This window comes from Tetrapisispora phaffii, chromosome 7, assembly GCF_000236905.1.
Source record: "Tetrapisispora phaffii CBS 4417 chromosome 7, complete genome".
NCBI lineage: Eukaryota > Fungi > Ascomycota > Saccharomycetes > Saccharomycetales > Saccharomycetaceae > Tetrapisispora > Tetrapisispora phaffii.
Window position 1 is genome coordinate 674,368 of NC_016526.1, and position 18,165 is coordinate 692,532.

An 18,165-nucleotide genomic window follows, 5' to 3' on the forward strand; every position below is an offset into this window, starting at 1 on the left:
CTATATTTGACGTTAATAGATCGAAAACGTTTTTCAAAAATAAATCATATGCTATCAATGTGTTATTTTTGATAATCTTTTTGAGACGATTGATTTAAACTTCTTACCAAATGCTTTGCTGTGGTGAATTTCGTCAATATTAGAATGGTGGTTTTGCTGCATTCCAGCAATAGTTGAATATTGATCTTGATGAGAATCCACATGAATTTCATTGGTAAAATCTATCTTTGTAACGTATGGGTTTGGTTTTGGAACTTGAATATTTTGCATGATTTTATCAGAGTAATTCGAACTAGTTCCTGTCTGAATTTCAGAAATAGCTGGAGGTGGGGCAAAATCTGAATGCTTATTTTTACCAGGACTTGATATACTTACATTTAAGCTTGAAGAACTAGGATTACCTGTTGAAAATATTCTGTCGGAAACCGTATCAGAATCAGAGAACAACACATTTGTGGTGTAACTATTTTCGTGGCAGTTTGATGAAAAGGAACTCTCACCATTATTGTCATCTAGAATATTAAAAAAAATTTTATTGTTGGATACTGGGCTTGTTGCCGGTCTTCTTGATGACCTTGTAGGTGGGACAATGTTCGTCAGACGTAGTTTAGAGTTATCGTAAGGAATATTATTGTTATATTTTAAATTTGGAAGAGATCCCTTTTTCCTCAAGAGTTTCTCATTATTAATGTCCGAATTTGATATTGAAGTTCCAAAATTGTCGTCACCTTTATGTGGTACTGAAATTGGAACGGAAGAATTCCTCTGCAACCTTCTTTGTTTATCATTAAATAATTGATTGAATGATAGCTTTATTACTTCATCTTTTTGAGGTACTTTATTATTGTTATGACGAAATGTTGTACTTATGTTATCAGTATCTTGTAAGGAACTTCCAACATCTTTGTTATTTATCCTCCGTGGAGTTCCTTTGGTTGATTCAATTTGCAAAGAAGTTGTAATGCTTGAGTTTGATAAGTTAGAAGAGAAATATGACGCTCTATTCTTGAATTGATTAATGGCGGTTACTGAATCTGGCGTATTTTGTCCTTCCATGATTGCTTGAGAAAGTAAATCAGTAACTTCTGCCATCTTCATATCAATACCATCATCTGGATTTGTTATAATATTTTCATTTCCATCTAAACGATTATATGCAGCTGTAGGATCAATGATATTATATATTATTTCGCCGTCTGCATTTCCTTCAAAAGAATCAGGCCTTATCAGAACATCTTGTGTGTCGTTTATTAATTCACTATTGTCACATACAACCTTCGCTATAATTGGCATGTGTTCTTCTAATGATATATTATCAAGAATATTAATAAAGTTCTCATCATTAATATTTGGATAATAAGCGGAATCCGTTTCATTAATATGTTGATATACCGGTATATCTACTGTTTCTCTTTCAAAATCTACTGGTTTGTTGTCAGTAACAATCCTCTCCTTTGGCTCTGATGGACTAAGAGGTAACATTCTGTCAGACTGCCTAGATAGCTTTCCATTCTTACCAGCAGAATAGAGACTGTAATGGCGTTTATGAGTCGACGCATCTTGAATATGTTCATTATCAAAACTATTTTCTTTATTTGATAAGATTCTCAGGGATTTGTGTCTAAAGATGTTATGCTTTAGAAAACCATGTTTATTTTCATTATTAGTTGAACCAGTTTTATAATTAAATCTCAAATTCATACTACTCTTACGTTTGAAATTCTTCTTTTCATCACCAGAGGAATTAGAGGGTACAACATGGACATCACTGTTTTCATACTTATAAGCAAATGAAGCAGCTAAGGAGGCAAGATTTGAAGATTCTTCCTCAGATCTCTCAGATTCATATGGAATTTTATATTTGTCCTCTTTCTTCTTCCTGTTGGACTTATTTTTAATTAGCATTGTGTTTTGTTATTTGCAGTAATACTTCTAGTTTAGTTGAGTATATAAACAGACAAGATTAGCTTATAAAGATGCGCCATAACATAGGCAGATATCTGTTGTAAAGTAAATACTGTACATATACACACACATATATATATAAGATAATAAATGTTCATTTCGTATATGAACTTAAATGAAACCTTATTATAATTCCCTCTCAGCGTAATCAATGTACAAAAAGTAATCATTGTTGATGTTATTGTAATATCAAACTATAAAAAACATCGATGAACAGGGATGGGTCTTTGAACCTAATAGTTTAATTCATTAGAAGTACATTATATTTCTCATTTTTTCCATTTTATGGTCATTGAAATATTAAATCTTACTCCTCGTACAGGTCCCTGGCGAGATATTTAATTTAAAAAAAGGTTAATTAGGGAACACCTCTAATCTGTAAAAATAAAAGAAAGGATATCGGTTTTGAAAATAGTCAGTTTTATTATCATTAAATGAATTTTTGTTAATAATTGAATCAAGGAATAAGGTTATTAATGTTAAATGCATACATAATTTAAGGATAAGATGTGTGGTTAAAATGCTTAGTAAGTTGTTAGCGTTTAGTTAACAGAGATGGACTTCTCCTTGATCCGCTTGTATCATTCATTCATTGTATTGTCTATTGCTTCAAATAATAAATAAGATTGTACGGAAAATCAATTTATTATTACATGAAGAATTAGCTTTGAGATGTACATTATAATTAATGCTTGCATCTCATTTTTATAAATATTTGACAATGACTTATCATGTAATCTTTATGATTTAATGTAGTAATATATATACATCTATATTTATATAAATGTATATTTTTTTATATTAAAGTACAACTTATGAAAAGTTAAAAGCTAAATATTAGTTTAAGAACAGTGGATCGCATATTTCATGAGAGGTATTTATGGTATTTTGTAATTTTCTGCTGATTTTTTTTTGGTATTATTTAATTTAGCCAATCTATTCAACAGTGACAGATTTGGCTAAATTTCTTGGGAAATCCACATCAATTCCTTTATTAACAGCTAACCAATAAGATATTAATTGTAATGGGATTATATTCAATAAACCTTGTAAACAGTCAACAGTTTGTGGGACTTCTATTTTAGCTAATTCATCTTCGTGTGTCTTCTCATTCCACACTTCATCACCCTTGTTACAGATAATAATTGGATGGCCTTTTCTTGCTGTAACTTGTTGAATGGCAGTGACAACCTTTGGGAACAAAGAATCTCTTGTAGCAAAAGCAATAATTGGTAAGTCTTCGTCAACTAATGCAAGAACACCATGTTTCAATTCACCGGCAAGAATACCCTCAGAATGCATATATGAAATTTCCTTGATTTTTAATGCCCCTTCTAATGCAGAAGCGTATTGGTAGCCTCTTCCTAGTAATAACAAAGATTTTTGATCCTTTAATTCATTTTCACATAATTCTTTAATTTGTGGTTCCAAGTTTAGAACTTCTTTGATTTGAGCTGGGATAGCTTTTAAACCCTTTATGATATCCTTTCTTCTTTCTATTTGAGAAACTTTGTCATCGGCTAGACATAGTGCAATCATTACTAAAGCAATAAATTGGGAAGTGTAAGCCTTTGTGGAAGCAACACCGATTTCAGGGCCGGCATTGATATGAACACCACAATGGGTAATTCTTGATATAGTAGAACCAACTGCATTGACAATACCAACTGTCAATGCACCTCTTTCTAAACAATAATTCAAGGCCAAGATGGAATCAGCAGTTTCACCACTTTGAGAAACAAATAAACAAACGTCATCTCTAAAAACTGGTGATTTTCTGTCCAAGAAATCAGAGGCTAATTCTATTATTACAGGGGTTTCTGATAATTCTTCAAAAATTGCCCTTGTTGCTAAACAAGAGTGATAAGAAGTACCACAAGCAATCATAATTAGCTTTCTTGCTCTTCTGATGGCAGGTAACCAAGCTGCCAAACCACCTAACATAACACTGCTGTTATCAAAGTCAACTCTGCCTCTCATGGTATTTAATGTAGATTCAGGTTGTTCGTAAATTTCCTTTTGCATAAAATGAGCGTATGGACCCTTCATGATTTGAGCTAATTCCATTTCTAAAGTTTGAATTGATCTTGTCATGGAGGCACCTACCTCTCTTCTTGATCTATGAATGTGTAATTCACCATCGTAAATATGAGCCAAATCATCATCTTCTAAAAATAATACTTTTTTAGTGTGTTTGATGACAGAAGAAGCATCGGAAGAAACAAAAAATTCAACTGGGTTTGGAGTACCATCTTCAGATAAGAAAGCTCTAGATTGAGAGTACCTTAAGTTAAACTCATTTGGAGCAATTGGCATTAATTTATTAGCATTGACTTGATGTTGTTCAAATGGATCAGATTTCTTCAAAGTTAAATTTCTGCCGTTAGCTAATTTACCGTTACCATTTGTCAATCTAATGTCATCACCTTCTTCACTGATAGTGGATAAAATTGGGGTTTCTGGTCTACCGATGGCATCATCACCGAATTCAACATCAACAAAGTCAACCTTTAATTTCTTTTCAGACTTAACACCAATTAATAATGGGGAACCTTTTCTAGTAGCAATGATTTCACCTGGGTAATGAGAAGATTTACATAATAAACCGTAAGAACCTTCTAATTCTAACAGAACTAATTTTGTTAGCTCGTGGAAATCCAACTCATTACCATTTTTTTGATTAGTGTCATAGATGAACTTATATAACTTGGCGATACATTCGGTATCGGTGTCACTTTCAAATTTGAAACCATTATTAACTAACAGAGTTTTTAGTTCTCTGAAGTTAGTAATGATACCATTATGAACAATAACAAAAGTGTTATTTGGGTCAGATCTTTGTGGATGACAATTAACTTGTTTTGGTTGACCATGTGTAGCCCATCTTGTATGAGCAATACCTGAATGGGTAACATAAGTGACATCTCTATCTGGGTTGGCTCTGGCAATTTCTTTTTTCAATTCACTGACTTTACCAATTTGCTTGTAGATAAGACTCTCGCCTGCTTCATCGCCATCAATAGCAATACCAGTAGAATCATATCCCCTATATTCTAGACGTTCTAAACCTTCAACAAGGGTATCAATAATTTCACCTCTTGATTTTTCAACCAAATAGTTAACATAACCAAATATACCACACATCTGAAATTATATTTTGTTGTTGTTGTTCTTATAGTTTATTATAAGTGGAAGGACAAGATATTCTTATAATATGGTGCTTTTTCCTGATAATTATCTATTAATTGAACAAATTTTGATATTAATAATATTCTAGGATTGTTCTGGGATGAAAAGGAAATAAAAATAAATTGTATTCCTAAATTCACCTGTCTATAAATACGATCCTTCTTTTTTACAAATGAAAATAAAATTGTAATGAAGATTGCTATTTTATAAAATAATTTGTAAAAATATCTATCTTTTGCTAATCGCTATTTAAAGTACCTCTTGGATGTTGCCCTTCGAAACACTAAATTAAGCAACGATTATCCAAACTATAATATGACAGTTTATATATCTACTCACAACAAGTCAATATATGCAATTATTTAAATTAAATTAACATTTATTATAACAAAAAAAGATTCTATTGCTATTAAATTTGATATCAGCTCTCTTTTTTAACACTTTACTATGTGAAATATTGTTTTCAAATTTCCTAATTAGGAAATTTAAATTTTAAGTGGTATGTTAAAGATGCAAATTCGAATCTCAAGAACCTTGCCATAGGTACTACTGTTTGTACCGGTTAATGGTTATATGCTAATGGTTATTTATGGGGTATCTGGCATTGAGCCACCATATGTTATGGACGTTACCCTTGACGTGCTATCAATTTAAAAAGTGTTGCTAGGCTCTTGAGAAAAAAGTAGCTTAAACTAGTTAATGGGAATTTAAGGGCCCTTATTGCTACAGTATTAGAACAACTTGTGAAGAACTACTAACACTGATGTATATGTAAGGCTATACCTATACTCATATTCGAAAAAAGCCTGGATTTTTGCTCTTATTTACCTTAAGAAGTAATGTTTTGTATCGGCTTCTGATTGATTAAACTAATTTTTCATCTGTACTTCCTAATTAACTAAAGTTAGTAACAAATGTTTAAAAAAAGATTACAATACATATATATATATATATTAGACTAATTGTACATAGTTTACACACTATTATATTGAGAATAAACTTTTCTCCAATAACGATAAAATCCATTGAAAAATTTGACTGCTAATCCGATGTCATGAGAACCCGTAGTAGCTCTGATACTATGCATTGATAATTGTGCAATCCCTAAATCTACTGTTCTTGCTCCTGTTTGAGAAGAAATTGAAGGCCCTATCGTTCCACCTGATCTGGAATTATTTTTAATTTGGAAGTATTGAATTTTGTCGTTATTCATTCTTGCTATTTCTTCAATAACACTTACACCGATTAAGTCAGTAGCCATATGAGCATTTGGATCCAAAGATAAAGTAACTCCGACATTTGGCTTAGGGGAGTGATTTTTCATATAAACTTCTTTAAAATTTGGATTGAATAGGTGGTTAACGTCAGCAGATAAAATTAAAGAGTTTGCAAATATTTGGTGGTATATATCGCTTGAGGCCGAAGTATCGTCTGAAGCAGGAAAGTTACTTTTCCCCTTATATTTACTGTCGGACACTCTTTGGACAACTGTTTCCATTAATCCACCTTTAGCGCCTTGTCTTGTTAAGGATCCAACTTCCTCATTGTCATATAAGGTAACCATATTGAAACCTTCAGAAAATCCACGCTTGTGTGATTCAATAAATGAAGTAATGGCAGCGAAACTACACAATCTATCATCTAGTCTTGGTGCAAACAAAAAGTCATCCTTCAAACCACCGATTGAACCTTTCTGAACGTCAAATAAATCTAGATCTACTTGTTGGATTTGTGATACGTTGATGTTTGCTAAATTAGCGATGTATCTGAGCAGATGAATTGAATGTTTCCCGTATAAAGGAGATTTTTTTTCATCTTCAGTTATTTGTTCCCTACCTTCATCATCACCAAAACCGAAGCCAATGATAGGAACAGCTTGATCTTCTTTATCGAATGGACCAACTGCTGGTGCCCCAAAATGAGGTGCTAATGTTGGAATTCTAGCAATCGGGTGAGGAGTGGAATTAATTAGAGTAGACTTGACATTGTCCCCATCTTTGTAGACAATCTTACCACCAATACCAAGGTCTCTATCGAACCACACACTGTCCAATGTGCCACCGTATGGAGCAACACCTAAAAGTACATAACCTTCGACATCATCTTTAACAGATGCCGGTTTTAATTTAGCATTCAATGAATCGATATGGCAAGTAATAGAGGAAACACCATCTGCTGCTTTCCAACTGGGATCAACTTTGAAAGCACATAAACTAGTCTTGTTTCTTGTGGTGTAGAAACAGTTGTTCTTGCTTTCTCTTATGATATGGGACCATTCGTCAGTTTCAGATATATATTCGAAACCTGCATTTTCCAACAACTTTGAGAAGTATTGAACCACATGATAAATCGTAGGGTTTTCATAGGTAAAATCAATATAAATATTCGAATAGTTAATCAGTGCTTCTAAACTTACTTCCTGTTCGTCGATAATTTTTTTCTTCAATGTCTGAGAAGGATACCCAGATTCAGTTGATGATTTATTTTTTTCAGTTAGTAAACTTAAAGTTTCTTGCAGATGTTTAATCAATTGTTCTTGATCTATAGCGTCTGAATTTTCAGCAGGAGAAACCACACTGGGCTTACTTTTTTCCATTATGTTCGAGTGAGTACTTGTGTGTAAGGGAGTGATTGCGTTAGAATAAGGTCTCCAATCAAAGTCTCAGTGGTTGTGAATGTTGATGCATATATATATGTGTTTCTATGTGTGTGTAATTGGAAGTTAGTTAACATCTCATTATCGCTCAGGGGGAGTTATAAATTATCAAATGAGGAACCTTCAAATTTCAGTTTAGCTATCGTTCTCATCACGCGCTATTAATCACCTGAGCCAAAAGAAGGTTGATTGATTGATGTAATTAGCAAAAGAACGACCCATTGACTCAAGAGTAAGTACAACAATATTATCAAATGTGAAGATGATGAATGGCAATTTCTTCAAGACCCTCATTTTCACACCGACAGCAAAGAAGCTATGCTCTCTACCTAAAATTATTATATTCTAGTTTTCATTGTTACATTATAATGCATTCACACATGCCATCGGAGCAATATTGTGGAAGGAGACAGTAACGATTGTACAGTTTTTTATAGATTTTAATGTTACAAAGACATATACCACATGAACTAAATTACAATACCAATCACTTCAAACTCTTGCTCTGTGTCGTTCGTTAGAACTAACCATGATCATAACTATACCATTAACTTGGCACAGCCTCACGTCATGAATCGACGACGAACATGACTCCTCGCCATCTGCTAGCACATACAATGCAGCTGATATGATATAACCTGGGTGTTGTATAGTACAGTGTCCAAGTCAAGACAACCTAACCTGGTTGTACAATTTTGGAAAGTTTTGGCGATGAGCTATTGAGGAATTGAAATTTCGTTTCGGTCTTCTACGCAGGTTTCTGGGGAAAACGCCAATGAAATTTCAAAAGTTTCGCGATTTTTGTAAATTTAGAAACTTCAATTTTCGTATCTCTCAATATCTTACTGTGTAATGGTTAATGAAAGATAGTCTATTCAATGATCTCGTATTATGCCCTCATGGTTTATGGACAATGTGATCTCTAAAACAATCAACGGATGATTTGGATGCAAGTGGCTTGTTTCTAAACATATCCAAAAGCTTTGTTTCTTGATTCATAACAACCTGTGAAATTTTGACAAATTTCGCATTCACTATTTTCAACTGCATATATATAAATATATATATATTTATATTTATATCACATTGTGATAGTTGGTTAAGCATAATTAAGTTTGATGAGCACACTTGCATCTAGCACGGCTCTCTCAAGAAGCTTCAATATGGGGGACTGGAATGGCATGGAGAATGATCAATTGGACCATGTTGTTCTATCGGTAACGGACGCTACTAAAAGGTTATCCCAACATCAAGATACTGATGATCTGGGTTCCTTGGATTTACATTCCAGTAGGAATAGTATTCGCAATGATAATGAGTATGGGAAGAAACGTACAGCATCAAAAATTAGTAAATTGCAAAGACGTGGGAAGAAGAAGACGTCGAGGGATATGATAGGACCTTGGAAGTTGGGGAAAACTTTGGGAAAAGGTTCTTCTGGAAGAGTCAGGCTGGCGAAGAATAAAGAGACTGGCCAATTGGCTGCGATTAAAATCGTTCCGAAATCAAAGAGTACAAAGTTTAATAATGCAAAAAAAAATGGTAATGGGAAAGACAATACTTACGATAATAAACCTCATCTATCCTATTCTTCGTTGCATAACAGAAGTAACCATTCGGTTTTACATAATCCATCATTTTTGATGGATAATAGTATCATTAAAAATGAATTGGGCAGTGATTTGGATGACGATGGTAATGATAGCAGGAATAAAGATAATTCAAATCGTTATGGTATCGAAAGAGAAATTGTAATAATGAAATTAGTGTCTCATCCTAACGTGATGGCATTGTATGAAGTTTGGGAAAATAAAAATGAATTGTATTTGGTTTTAGAATATGTAGATGGAGGTGAACTATTCGATTATTTGGTCTCAAAGGGAAAGTTAACGGAATTAGAAGCAGTAAGATATTTTAAACAAATTATAAGAGGTGTACAATATTGTCATTCCTTTAATATCTGTCATAGAGATTTAAAGCCTGAAAATTTACTTCTAGATAAAAAAAGAAAATTGATCAAGATTGCTGACTTTGGTATGGCAGCTTTACAAGTATCAAATACATTATTAAAAACTTCATGTGGTTCTCCGCACTATGCATCTCCAGAAATTGTAATGGGGAAGACTTATAATGGTGGTCCAAGTGATGTATGGTCATGCGGTATTATATTGTTCGCATTATTAACAGGTCATTTACCATTTAATGATGATAGCATAAAAAAATTATTGATTAAAGTACAGAATGGCAGGTATCAAATGCCAAATTATCTCTCTAAAGATGCAAAAGATTTGATTTCAAGAATATTACTTGTAAATCCAAAAGCAAGATTGACAACTGAACAAATTTTAGAACATCCATTGATAACCAAATATGATAATCAATATAGTTTGAAGAAAGAGAATAAATTAACTAAACAAGCCATTAAGAATTATAATAACCTTATGAGAGGTAAATCGAATACTGATCTAGCAATTTTACAAAATATCCCTGATAAAACTGATATTATCCAGTTACGCAGTAGAAATGACATAGATGACTCTATACTGAGAAATCTACAAATTTTATGGAATGGTGTTCCAAGAGAAACATTGATCTCAAAATTAATACAGGATCCTGTATCGGAAGAAAAATTAATTTATTCCTTATTGTGGCAATATAAGCAAAGGCATACGGATAACAATATATCAGTGTCTTCAGACTCTTTAAGTAAATCGTCTATTACAGTGTCTACCACCAATGAACTCGCAACTACTACGAATTCTGAAAAGAGTAACGAGTTCGGTGAAGAGAAACAGGAACTAGAAATACCTAGAGATGCTCCTAAATTAATGCAAAAATCCAAGTTTAGCTTATATTCTATGAAAATGTCAGAAAGCAGAAATAGTTCCAGCGATACTGATCACTATGAAATGCGTTTCCCTTCACAATCTTCCCAATTAAATAATTTATCATTTCCAGTAAGCAGTTCCAGATCATTTAAAGGTTCTATTTCTGGTAGATCCTTACATTCGGTAAAATTGGAAAAAATTAAGCATCCTGGCAATAGCATCATTCCATCAACTCCTAAAACTTCATTGCATATATCACCCTCTAAGAGGTCGTTGATAGCCTCGCCTTCGATGAAATCAATAAATAAAACCTTAAAGACCAGAAGAACTCTACAAAATTCAGAATCAAAAAAGTCATTATATTCCTTACAATCAATTTCAAAGAGATCTTTGAATTTAAAAGATTATTTAAAAGATGAAGCAATGGATCACACATTGAAAAATAAAAAGAACAACTCATCTCTTACTTCAACTGATTCACAATTCGATTTGGAAGGAATGATGGATAATATGTTATTTGGAAAAGAATTAGAAGGAATTACAGAAGAAGGATATTCCACTCAGGATGATAATTCCTTTGGAGATGGCGAAGATATTGAATCTTCGGAATCAGTTAAGACATTAACTAAATTAGGAAGTTCATCGATGGATACAGTAACTGATTTTAACAATTATATGAAGAATTCATTTGTCAAAGCTGCTGGGAATTTGAATACAGATAAATATGGTCACTCTGAAAAACTGCCTTCCACGGATATCAACCATACAAGAGAAGAACTGCTTAAAAAAAATGACAATAATGATCCAGTAAAGTTCCACAATACTTTTATAAATAGAAATGAAGAAGCTAACATTAAATTTGAAAAACATGATAAAAAGAAAAGCTATAACCTGAGGGCAATGTCAGAAGCCAATGGAGGAGACCCTGAAACTGGAAAGCACTCGCTTGATCCTAGAAGAAATATTACACTACCGGAAAAACAAAAGCTTGAAACACTTCTAAACGGTGTCTCAAGTACTCTCAAAACTAATATAAGTAGTCATCAAAGGCCAGAATATATGGCGAAACTTACATCTCTAGGACAAGTTCATGAAAATTCCACATGGGGCATGATCGAAACATCTTACTTTAACTCAACTGATAGTAGGAAAGAAAGGCACGTAGAATCTATTGATGGAAATAAATCACTTATAAAATCAACCAGCACCAGAAGCAGTGTGATAGACACGCAAACAACAGCATCAGAGGATGTTACAGTTCCTAGTATGTTAGCCCAATCCAGTACTATTGAACATGATAGAACTTTACTAAAGATGCCGACATATTTTAAGAATACTTCCACTACTTTCAAGGATTTAAGTGCTTTTCTTAACTCAGACTTATCTCTTGAATCTATATCCTTAAAAAAATCCAATACTACTACGTTAAGTAAGTCTACTCCAATTAAGGGATCGACTTCAGTTTATAAAGGTTTGAAGTTAACAGAACATCGACCAACTGAATTACTGATTAATAATAAAGAGATGTCTAAGATTGAAAGACATAATTGCGCTCAATCTATTAATAATGATGGATCTTACTCGGATGTAAGTTTGGTTAGAGATATGACGTTAAATGTCCATACTGCCCAGGCCATAAAAATGTCAGCAGCCAACACAAAAAGTATCAATGGCCAAATTTTATCGTATGGATCATTAGCTTCTAGCATTGAAAGCATGGTAAAATTTGAAGATATTTCAAGTGATTCACAAATGAGTGTATCAGATGCTACATCCTCTTCTATCTCTGCAATTGGTGAACGAGTTAATAATTTAGTTCATAAAAAGGCAGTTTCAATTGATACTTTGACAACAAATAATGTCTTCACGCCAGCAACAGATGTGAGAGTTAGCCTGTATGTTAACAACAACAATAGTAATACATATAATATACCTCGTGAAACTACTGAAGAAGCATTGGCTAAGCTCAGCATCTCCCCGGATGACCAAGAATTCAAGAAGAATTACCAACAAAAAAGATTTTCTAATATACAGTCAATCGATAATCAAAAACTGATGAGTGTGACTAATTCTCTGCAATCTATGTTTAAAGACTTAGAATCAGATGAGTCAGATGAATCGGAACAGTATAATAGTACTGAAGTAAATCCTGAATGGAACGATAATTATGTGACTGATACCTCAAAAAAAAAAAACCAAAACCGAGTTACTATGTTATTTGATGAAGATTTTGTAAATCCGGTTCCTTTGTTAGAAGAGAAGAAAACTTCTAATAATGCAAACATAACTACCGGTATTGAAAATACCCAAAAAACGAGTAAGAAGAATAATAGTAACTTAACTAAAAATGAAATAAATATTGAGAAAGCAAAGGTTAAAGAGGATAAAATTATAAAGCAATCTGACAAATTACCACAAGCAACTAACCAGCCTGCAAAAAGTGAAACTTCATGGTTCAATAGGTTATTTAAAGGGTTAAAAAATAAAAAGTCATCAAATAAAAAAAATACCAGAAATGAAAATTCAACTTCACAACTAAAGGCTAGTTATAATAAAAAAATGACGTTCGAACATAAAACAAATATTTCTTTTGAATTAACTCATATGTTAACTCTAAAAGAATTTGAGAAAAATGAAATAGAATTCAAGCTTTCCCAATTTGAACAAAATGCCAATAAAGATGTTGTTGGTTATAATTGTAAATTTGTACAAAATAACTTTAAATTTTCAATTAAAATTGAAAAGTTAAAGGGAAATAATTCTTCTAAAACTATGATAACATTAAAAAAGAAGAAATTGTTGGATTCAGAAAAATCTGATTCGATATTTAACAAATTCAACAACGATGTTGACAATGTTATTAAAGCAGCCGAATCTAAACTCATGGTGAACTAGACAACTTATGTCATAAAATAACTGAATATGTTATATAAAATAGTTTTTGCATATAATCCGTTAATTATATAAACACGTAAAAAACACCAAAAATGATTAACTAAAGGCATAATATTATCAATATTTAATCTCTATATATCTAAAAGTATTATACTAACATAGTGCCTTCTCCGTTGACATCTTCCAACGGCATATTTGTGTTTCAAAACGTGAATGAATAAAATTTATCAGCATGCTTATTTGGAAGTATCAACGACGTATCTTCCCAAGATTTTACCAGTCTCCATTAGTTCATATACCTTTGGTAATTCGGATAAACCGACAACTTTGATTGGAGATTTAACCAAGCCTCTAGTGAAAAAGTCCAAAGCTTCTCTGGTATCGGCTCTGTTACCAACATATGAGCCCTTTATTTGGATTGATTTAACAACTTGGTTAAAAACATCAGATTTGACAACTGCATTGGCTGGCATACCGACTACTACAACGGTACCTGTTGGTCTAATGTATTGGACAGATTGAGAGATAGCTTTATCTGAGACAGAAACGTTGATGACACCATGTGGACCACCATGAGTGGCTTCTTGGATATCCTTCACTATATCCTTTGATTTTGTAAAGTCAATAAAAACTTCACCACCACATTTTTCGAAAAGCTTCTTCTTATCTTCACCACCATCGATACCAATAACTCTTAAACCCATGGCAGCAGCATATTGAACGGCTAATGAACCTAAACCACCCGCAGCACCTGAGATGGCAACCCAATCACCAGGTTTTAAATCGGCAGTCTTTAAAGCCTTGTATACAGTAACACCCGCACATAAAATTGGTGCGACGTTAGCTAAATCAGTACCGGCTGGGATTCTTGCAGCTTGGACGGCATCAGCAGTGGCATATTGTTGGAAGGAACCATCATGTGTGTAACCAGATAAATCGGCATGTTCACAGTTTGCTTCAAAACCATTTTCACATAATTCACAGGACATGCATGAACCATTTAACCATTTAATACCTGCAAGGTCACCAATTTTCCAGTTCTTAACGTTGTCACCCATACCAACAACAACACCAGCACCTTCATGACCACCAACTAGTGGTAACTTAACTGGTAATGGCCAATCACCTTTCCAAGCATGTAAATCTGTGTGACAGACACCTGAATATTCAACATTGATTAGAATTTCATTTGATTTTGGTTTTGGGACTGGAATATCTTTATATTCTAAAGGTCCATTATTTTCATAGAAAATAACACCTTTTTGAGTCTTTGGAATTTGATACGTACTTTCATAACATTTTGTTAGAATTCTGCCAAGATAGGTTTGCCTGGTAGATTTAATTGTGCGTGTGGTTGACAATCTTAACATCGTTTCTTAATATATATATATATATATATGTATTGTAACGAATTCTTAGTTTGAATTTTCAATTAATTATGTGATCAAGGTATACTAAGGATGTAAGTTAGATCTTGTATAGTATAGAGGTGTTTCCAAGATCGATTAGCAGCCAAAACTGGAATAAATATCTATATGTATATATATATAGTATTTCAATGTTGTGTAATTGTAATATTTTTCAAACCCCTCATCATTTTTTGATGCAGCCTTTAAGAAACAAAAGATCAAGCTTTAGATGATTATTATTCTGTCCTAAAATACTGCATATTATTTAATAAGCCCATTTGGAAAATAGAAAAGAAACCGATGACTTTTCAAATGCAATATCTACCTTAATTGTTCTCACCAGAGTACAACACTTAGTGAATAAGAAGAAACAAAAAATAAAAGCTTGCATGTAAAGCGATAAGCGATCTCGCTTGCATCATCTAGAGCAAATTTACACTACTCAGTAAATTTTGATGTGTTATTGTGTTATTCTGTTATTAATATGTTGCTCTTTGTCGGTGACTTCTTCACAATCAATATAAGTATACATAGTAAAGTTTCCATATTCCATCCATATTGTGCAGCTACTAAATGCATAAAATTGAATATTTTTCCACGGCATCGCTTATGAGTGCCTGCTTTTTTTTTTCGAAATATTTTTCAATTTACATTTTACACTTTCGTCATATGTTCAAAAGAGGATATTTGGATCGGGATTAAAAACCCTTTCTATGAATCAGTACGTGATTATCTAAGTGGTGTAAGGTTTTTCTTGTCTGTTTTTTGTGTTTTGTGTTTCCCAAGTCTCGGAAGAATAGAGATTTGATGAAACTTGCGACTGCAGGAGAAAAAGAAACGATAAGCAGTGTTTTGGAAAATTGTGATGGAATATTTTTAACATTTCGTAACGAACGAACCAGCATCTAAAGTTCCCACACTTTCTCCTATATATGATCTAATTGATAGTTAGTTGATTTGAACAGTGAGGGGATGGGGAGCAACAAAAGTCTTTCAGTTATTGCCGATTATCTTTTTTGATAATATTGAGAGGGTGATGAAATTCTGTGTTAGTTAAGAGAGGTGCGAAATAAGTTAAAAAGCGGTGTCTACGTTTACATGGTAGTGCCATGCAATTTCGAGAATTTAGTAATATAGTCATTAATATTAATGTTTATGATGCCAGTTAATTTTACAATGTCACTAATTTGACTTTTCAGAGGTCACGTTTTTTCCTAATATCAATGCTACTAAATCATAAGGAGCCGTTGTAATTCATATAAAACTAATGAACATAAGAGTGACATTGGTATTATTAGGTTCAATAGTCATTTGGATACCTTTATTGTACCGTATCATAGACATGAAATATGAGTTTATTAGCAAGCTTTAAATATCTTGTTTTTTTAAAAAAATGCAGAAAAGTTTTATTATAATTTCATATATAATAACTTCAGTAATATATATATATATGTATGTATGTATGTATATCGGACATGGATAAGTGTTTATGTTGATCCATCTTTATGTATGCGGACATTGGAGTTTATATATATCAACAGATTGGCAACAATGCTAGATCCTATAATATGGGGAAGATTAACGTTTACGTTGTTTTTTCCATTTAAATGAAATAGCACCAGTTTTCGCATCAGTAATCTTCTTTTTAGATCCATTCTTCATTACTTCTCTCTGCAAATTCATTCTTGATTCGATTTCTTTCAATTTAACTTCTCTCTCCATATGGCTTTTCACGTTCCTAAAGTGTTTCAATTTCTTTTTAAGGATATGTTTTTGAACTTCATCACTCATTGTATTATTATTATTCTTTAGATCATGTAACTGGTCATTTGTTAATCTATTTTCCTTTCTGTTTAATAATTCAGTACTAGTATTGAAGTAAACTTCTGGCTTGAAATTTTTCATCTCAGAATTTGACTCCACAAAAATTTTATGTTGGTTGGTTGAATTGTTAGAGAATGTTAAGTTCTTAGAGAGCTTATTAACTTTTGATAATTCAGACTGTCTCAGAGTTCTGATATAGTTTGAGTCCTGAGTTTTCAATAACTTCACTTGGTCAGCAGTTAAAGTTTCATCAATGCCTTTACCATATCTATTTGATATTAACAAATTTGTTTTTGAATCTTTTTTAGCATTATGCATACCATGGTAATATTCATCTTTGTTGCGACTTTTTACTTTCTCTTTTAAATATTTAATGGTTTTCTCCTTCTTGTGGTAATCGGTTGCTCTCTTCACATAATCTTTGTGTTTTTCCAACAGACCAAGTCTGTTTCTACTTGACAACTGTGATCTCTCTCTATGTTGCTTTTTCTGGATATTGTGAACTAGTTTAGCCATTGTACTTTTGTCTATAATCTCCTGTTTTTCACTGCAACTATTTAAATGTTGTAGATAATACAGTACAGACAATTAAATAAATGTAGATATAAGTTAAATTTTACTTTAGTAATTGAACCTTTTAAATCAAAAGAGTATGAGATGAGATGAGATGAATATTTTCAATTTTATTCTTACCGCATAAAAATTTTATTATTAAAAAGCAAATATCATATAACACGAACTCCTGACACTCAACCGAAAACGATAGAAATGTCGCAAATGTTGGAAAAGCTATATTAGGATAACCTCATTTAACGAGTGCAGGAAACTTCGGTTTCCATAGCTTGTTAGCTCGATTTTAGGCATAATTATATATTCCCAACTGAGAAACTCTATTCTTAATGTTCCTCCATTATTCGTTTGGGAGAACAAGTAACCATATATTCTTATATACTCCTTAGATATATCTAAAAAAATTTAATTGAATCCATGTCCAAAAGTAATTATTTGTATAATAAATTAGATAAAATAATTTCTAAGAATGTTAGTCTATATAATGGTAAATCCAAATGCAATTAATTTCTTACTTAATCGAACCACAAGACTTTTTTGAAGAGCGCCAAAGAGAATTTATTCAGATTGATTAAATCAGAGCTAATCAAGGGCAGAAAAGTTTTGAGTTATCTATAATAATAATACTAATTAGGATTCATTCTGCAGAAATATATCTTTGATATAAATCAAATTTAACTTTTGCGAATTGAAGGTTTTGGTGAGATATTTATATATATAGTATATTAAAGTCGATGAACTTGAAAGAAATACAAACAACTATAATATTTTCAAAGGAAATGTATGTCATCTTTTCTTTCTTTCTACTTACTTTATCTTTTCTGTATTT

General features: G+C 32.4%; 6 protein-coding genes across 6 annotated transcripts; 1 reads left to right on the forward strand and 5 right to left on the reverse strand.

Moving 5' to 3' along the window:
• Positions 1-54: 54 nt before the first annotated feature.
• On the reverse strand, positions 55-1,905 carry TPHA0G03170 (uncharacterized protein; the record flags this gene model as incomplete). The annotated part of the gene is made up of 1 exon (XM_003686543.1): positions 55-1,905. One exon carries the CDS (start codon positions 1,903-1,905, stop codon positions 55-57), a length of 1,851 nt encoding a protein of 616 aa, XP_003686591.1.
• A 996-nt stretch (positions 1,906-2,901) lies between these two features.
• Positions 2,902-5,109, reverse strand: TPHA0G03180 (glutamine--fructose-6-phosphate transaminase (isomerizing) GFA1; the record flags this gene model as incomplete). The annotated part of the gene is made up of 1 exon (XM_003686544.1): positions 2,902-5,109. The coding sequence occupies one exon, from the start codon at positions 5,107-5,109 to the stop codon at positions 2,902-2,904; it is 2,208 nt and encodes a 735-aa protein (XP_003686592.1).
• A 1,018-nt stretch (positions 5,110-6,127) lies between these two features.
• APE1 (metalloaminopeptidase APE1) lies at positions 6,128-7,750 on the reverse strand (the record flags this gene model as incomplete). The annotated part of the gene is made up of 1 exon (XM_003686545.1): positions 6,128-7,750. The coding sequence occupies one exon, from the start codon at positions 7,748-7,750 to the stop codon at positions 6,128-6,130; it is 1,623 nt and encodes a 540-aa protein (XP_003686593.1).
• Positions 7,751-8,928: 1,178 nt separating this feature from the next.
• Positions 8,929-13,533, forward strand: HSL1 (protein kinase HSL1; the record flags this gene model as incomplete). Its single annotated transcript, XM_003686546.1, has 1 exon — positions 8,929-13,533. One exon carries the CDS (start codon positions 8,929-8,931, stop codon positions 13,531-13,533), a length of 4,605 nt encoding a protein of 1,534 aa, XP_003686594.1.
• Positions 13,534-13,769: 236 nt separating this feature from the next.
• ADH3 (alcohol dehydrogenase ADH3) lies at positions 13,770-14,903 on the reverse strand (the record flags this gene model as incomplete). Its single annotated transcript, XM_003686547.1, has 1 exon — positions 13,770-14,903. One exon carries the CDS (start codon positions 14,901-14,903, stop codon positions 13,770-13,772), a length of 1,134 nt encoding a protein of 377 aa, XP_003686595.1.
• Positions 14,904-16,520: 1,617 nt separating this feature from the next.
• Positions 16,521-17,282, reverse strand: UTP11 (rRNA-processing protein UTP11; the record flags this gene model as incomplete). The annotated part of the gene is made up of 1 exon (XM_003686548.1): positions 16,521-17,282. One exon carries the CDS (start codon positions 17,280-17,282, stop codon positions 16,521-16,523), a length of 762 nt encoding a protein of 253 aa, XP_003686596.1.
• Positions 17,283-18,165: the final 883 nt, after the last annotated feature.